The sequence below is a fragment of the Pteropus vampyrus genome, unplaced genomic scaffold, assembly GCF_000151845.1.
Source record: "Pteropus vampyrus isolate Shadow unplaced genomic scaffold, Pvam_2.0 Scaffold108, whole genome shotgun sequence".
NCBI lineage: Eukaryota > Metazoa > Chordata > Mammalia > Chiroptera > Pteropodidae > Pteropus > Pteropus vampyrus.
In genome coordinates this window covers 1,990,092-1,995,106 of record NW_011888889.1, presented here as the reverse complement: position 1 = coordinate 1,995,106, position 5,015 = coordinate 1,990,092, and the positions used below count along the sequence as shown (strand labels likewise).

The 5,015-nt window shown below is 44.9% G+C and overlaps 1 protein-coding gene across 1 annotated transcript in view; it reads left to right on the top strand.

Moving 5' to 3' along the window:
• PDGFRL (platelet derived growth factor receptor like) overlaps positions 1 to 5,015 on the top strand; it is a 38,992-nt gene that overhangs the window by 30,810 nt on the left and 3,167 nt on the right. The window contains exon 3 of the mRNA XM_023533680.1: positions 2,019 to 2,312. Within this exon, the coding sequence (XP_023389448.1) occupies positions 2,019 to 2,312 (294 nt within the window). The remainder of the gene's footprint in view (positions 1 to 2,018; positions 2,313 to 5,015) is intronic.

Below are 5,015 nucleotides of genomic sequence, written 5' to 3'. Positions count from 1 at the left end.
TACGGTTTTTCGCTACCCACACAGAGATACGTCTGGCATTCAATATGTTTGTATGTTTCCTAGACTTTGATTGCAAACACTGTGAAGCTTCTTTTTCACTGTTGTTAATTTGTGCCGTTTTTGATTAAGCAACTGTCACACATTACATTTAATATTTTCCCAGGAGGTACTCAATAATTTTTTTCCTCTTTTTATTAAAGTATAACATATAAAGAAAAACACACAAGTCATAATTATACAGCTCAATAAATTATCCTCAAGCGAACTCACACAGGTAACTAGCACCCAGATCAAAGAGGAGAACATTACGGGCAGTAAGCAAGAGGCTCGGGCTCCAGTTTTTATATGTAGTAAATCCACATTAATGAGCACTTTTATGGAGTTTGCTATAATTTTAATTTTAATTTCCATGCGTTTAGTTTTCTTAAAGTAATGTTTGTCAGCTACTCAAGTCAATACAAACATATTTGCAGGGGGCATATGTAATCTATAATTTTTTAAATGAATGTCAATGCACTTTTTTTGGTAGATGGAATCTACTGGTTATCAATGTATTCCTTCTGTTTGTTAAAGCAATTGGTGCAGTCACTTCTTTCAAAGCATGTGCTATAGTACAAGTAACACATTTTTGTGTTCTAAAATTCAGATTGTTATTCTACCGGTTTTACTCATTGGCTCAGTTTCCTCTATAAAATCTTACTGTAAATTTCTTAAATGCTTTGCTAAAATATATCTTTAATACTATCTTCTGTGGATTCTTCTCTTTACATGTGGGGATGTGGAAGCACAGAGGGATTCAGTGACACAACCAAGGCCATGAAGATTTACTCTTTGTGAACACAGGGCTATTAGGTACAATGACAAAGGTGCCCCTAAGCCTGAAAGTCAATTTATTGTGAAGTGGCATGAATCACTTGGATTGATATAAAGACTTGCAAAAAATAGAGACTCGCTGAGCTGTGACATACTCTTTCTTGATCTCAGTCAGAGCCAGAGGGATGAGCTCCATGTTAGTGAACTTGCACTCATCACCAGAGAGATCTTGGCCCATGAAGACATTTGATGATGTGTTCAGGAGTTCTGTCCCCAACCTAAACCATCACATGTGGTTTATATGGCACAAAGAAGGGTAGTTAAGGAGAAAGCCAAGAATAATTGGTTGTTTCAGGAACCTTGCAAGAAAACCGTGGGAAACGATTTAACAAATGTTGGAATGTGATTAAGTTAAACAATATCTCTTAGCAATTACTATAATATTCTCTCATAGAATAGAAAATGAAGGATTCGATGTGCCATACCAAAAAAAAAAAAAGAAAAAAGAAACCTAGAGTTGTTTGACTGTATTAAGGAAAGTGGGTAAACCAGATGTCATTTAGGTAAGATAAAAATATTATCATCTAAATCTTAAAGAATATGCAGAGTGATTTCAGAGGAAACAGGAGGAGTGTAAGGAACTAGCTGAAGGTCCCCAGTCCAGTAGCAGCCAAGCCGAGCTCAGTCAGAACCTGAGACTAGCGAGTTCTTCATCCATCTCTACTCAATTTCCTTTCCATTGACGTTGGCAGGGATGAGGCCCCCTGGGCTGTGAGGACGGGGTAAGGATGCCTGCGCCCTCACTGGGCTGGACCTCTCAGAGAAACACTGCTGTGCTGGGAAACCCCTCCCAACAGGCAGTTACTGAGCATAGGCTACGGGGCTAATTTCCCCAGAGACAGCAGACTGTTTACAGGTTTTAAAACTACTCTTAACATAAGGAAATCAGTCTTCCTCTGTGCTTTCTCAGTGGGTAATCCTTAGTCAAACTAAGACCCATTTTGCTTCCTTTAAAGAGGTGGGAAGAAATATCCTTCTTCTAAAAAAGGCAAGTTATTAAAAACAGCTTTTTCTATTCATAAACACTTAGTATTCTGAATATATTGCCAGTCCTCTCTCATCTTTTTGCTCCAAAAACAAAAATCTATAAAGCGTTCTTACATCGTTTCTGCAGAATAAATAAGCCTGTGTCTTTTTCTTTACAGAGAAAGGAGAACTCTTTGTACCTTCTCCCAGTTACTTTGATATTGTCTACTTGAACCCGGACAGACAGGCTGTGGTTCCTTGTCGAGTGACAGTCCTGTCAGCCAAAGTCACACTCCATAGGGAGTTCCCAGCCAAGGAAATCCCAGCCAATGGAACAGACATTGTTTATGACATGAAGAGAGGTTTCGTGTATCTGCAACCTCATTCTGACCACCAGGGGGTGGTCTACTGCAAGGCGGAGGCTGGGGGCAAGTCTCAGATCTCTGTCAAGTACCAACTTCTCTATGCAGAAGGTAAGCCTGCTTCCTACCAGTGCCTAGATTTTAGTTGCTTCCAGCTGGTCAATATCAGGTATTGCCGTTCCAAAATATGGATGGAAATTAGAGGGCACAGAATGCTGTTCTTAAAGGCTCCTTTATTACACTGCTATTTCTAGAATAATCCATTTGTTCGTGACCACGACCCAACACCCTTCAACTCCCTTGTCTCTAAATCTGTCTGTCATTCACTCTGGTTTGACTCGGTATGACTGATTGGCAGTTCTCCAAAACCTCTTCTTAGAACATTCTCTCAAATGAGAACATCCTCTTTATTTTAACCAAAATCTGCTATCAGGGCACCATCCCTTCCCCATCTCAGGGTCAAGAGGGTGGGGCAGTCGTCCTTGCACCCATTCCTACTTCCCGATTCTTATTCTCTCGCCCTCTCTCAGGAACTTCTGCTCCTCAGACTCACGGCTACCAGACTGAGGCCTGTGACTCTACCAGCTTTCACCTTTTCTCATGGGCTCGTTTTCTTCTTCGTCACTATTTTATGAGTGACAACGTTCGTTTGGAACCCACAGGCCTGGTTCACTGACTGCCTTATCCATCCCACCTCAGACACCCCTTCCTCAGGCACAACTTTAAACATGCCGATGGCTACAACTGCTATGACTTAGGAGTCACTGAGTTAGCACTCCAACTCCAACCACAGCCTCGTACCTTCCCAGATTGTTCGGTGACTCCTTCTGCACCGATCCTCACTTCTACCCTCTACTCTCCACATTCCGCAGTGCTCTGCTTAGAGTCTGTGGCTCGTGGCTTCAGTGCTCTCTGCCAGTGCCCTGAACTCTTTGCCCTTCTGTACTCTCCTCTCCCCCCGTCCAGGAAAACACGACCCTAAATAAACAGAACTACACCCTTGAGGACAGCTGAGAAATCCCACGGGTGGGTAAATTCATTCTCTTCCAATTGGCCTCACTACCCGCTTCTTGATAGAACTGAAATATGCTCAAATCTCTCCTTTAACAGGGAATTTTTTTTTTTTTTAACATAACCATTTCAGTGAGCAGTTCCATTTCAGTGGCTTCATACATGAAATACTTTTTTGTTTAGGAACTTGCCATCAATCCTGCCACCTTTTCTAAGGATAATGAGGTCCATTAGTGATATCTCAGTCCAATTCCACATCCAACGAGCACTTTGAGTTAGTAAGACGGTTTGTTTAAAATCTTAAACCCCACATTTGACCCCAAGCCTGCTCCTACTGCCCCCATCAGCAAGCAGGCTTACACTGGTGACTCCAGCAGCTGGAGAAGAAGAGTGGGGTGGGAGAGACAGGCTAGCCTCCCTCCACTCCCCTCCTTGCTCTGGTGCTGGCCTAGGGGCAGAAGGGGAGAGGCTGCAGCCCAGAGGCAGTTGCCTCTGATACTAAATGCTGACCTGGCTTGTTCACGAATACCACGGGGACAGATGGTGGCTCCAACATCTTGTCATGGATAATAAGGTGCTCATCCCTAAGAGGCCCCCTTGGTCCCATATGGCCCTCTCAGATTCAACCTTGTCCTCTTCTGGACCCTCGGCTGAAGGCCTCCACTGTCTCTGTGCATCTCTTCACTCCCTGCTTCAGTGTAGTCTTTGAAAGGCGATGGTGCCAAAATCTCTATGTCCCTTCGATTCCTTGACTCTGGAGCATGTGGAAACCAGAAACTTAGAGTGGGGACACAATCTAGGTTTCCAGTCCTCCTGGCAGCTCTGCCATGCCATCCCTCCCTCCCATCGCTCTCCAGCCCAGGACTGGTGGTACACAGGCAGGCAGCAAGCAGATCTCTACTGCAAAAGGACATGTCACCTCCCTTCTTGACAATGAATTCCCTCGAGCCTCCTTTCTCTACTTCCAAGACAGAAAGCACCCCCTCTCAGGCCCTGAGAGTGAGTAGAGGAAATGATTTCTCTTCTTGCACCATAGTGCCTTGAGGATGACTCTTCTCTGAGAACTCTTATGTGACCTGGGGTGAGTGGCCCACATGTGGGCCAGAGTCCATTCATTAGGCCACGGCACCAACACCCTGTTAACAAATACCCCTCACAACCCTCCTTGACCACTCTCAGCCCTCAGCTAAGGCCATCTCTCTTCCCCATCACAGCCAACTGCCCTGAAAGAGCTCTCCCTGTTCTCCATCTTCATTTCCTTCCCTCCTACATGTTCCTTACCCTTCTCCTCTAGGCTCCACAAAATGGCTATTGCTAAGGGTCTCAGGGACCCCAAGCCATTAAATGCAGCAGACACGTTGTGTCCTCATCCTCCGAGGGTCCACCTCGCCTGCATGAAACCCCTGCTCCTTGGCTCCATTTTGTCCTGCTTTTCCCCGACTTTCTCATTCTGCTTTGTCAGCTCTTTGCCTCTCCCAGCTTGTGACTGTTGGGAGTTCCCCGAGATCTCTTTTTTCTCATTCGTTGTTCACTTGGGTGGTCTCAGCCACATCCACGCTCGGCTGCATATCTGTTCACTAATAACTTCTAATCGAATATACATGGCCCAGATCTGGGAGTGCCAGCTTCATGTATCCAACTGTCTAGCCAGTATCTGTGCTTGGATGCGTCACAGGCTCTTCCCTGAACTCTGCGTCTTCCTCCCTGGCCTGGTTCTTCAGCTTTTCCTTGTCTCCATGATAGCACTGCAGTCGCCCAGGGCTGGACTGAGACTGGGAGTCAACCTGAAACTTCTGTCTCTTC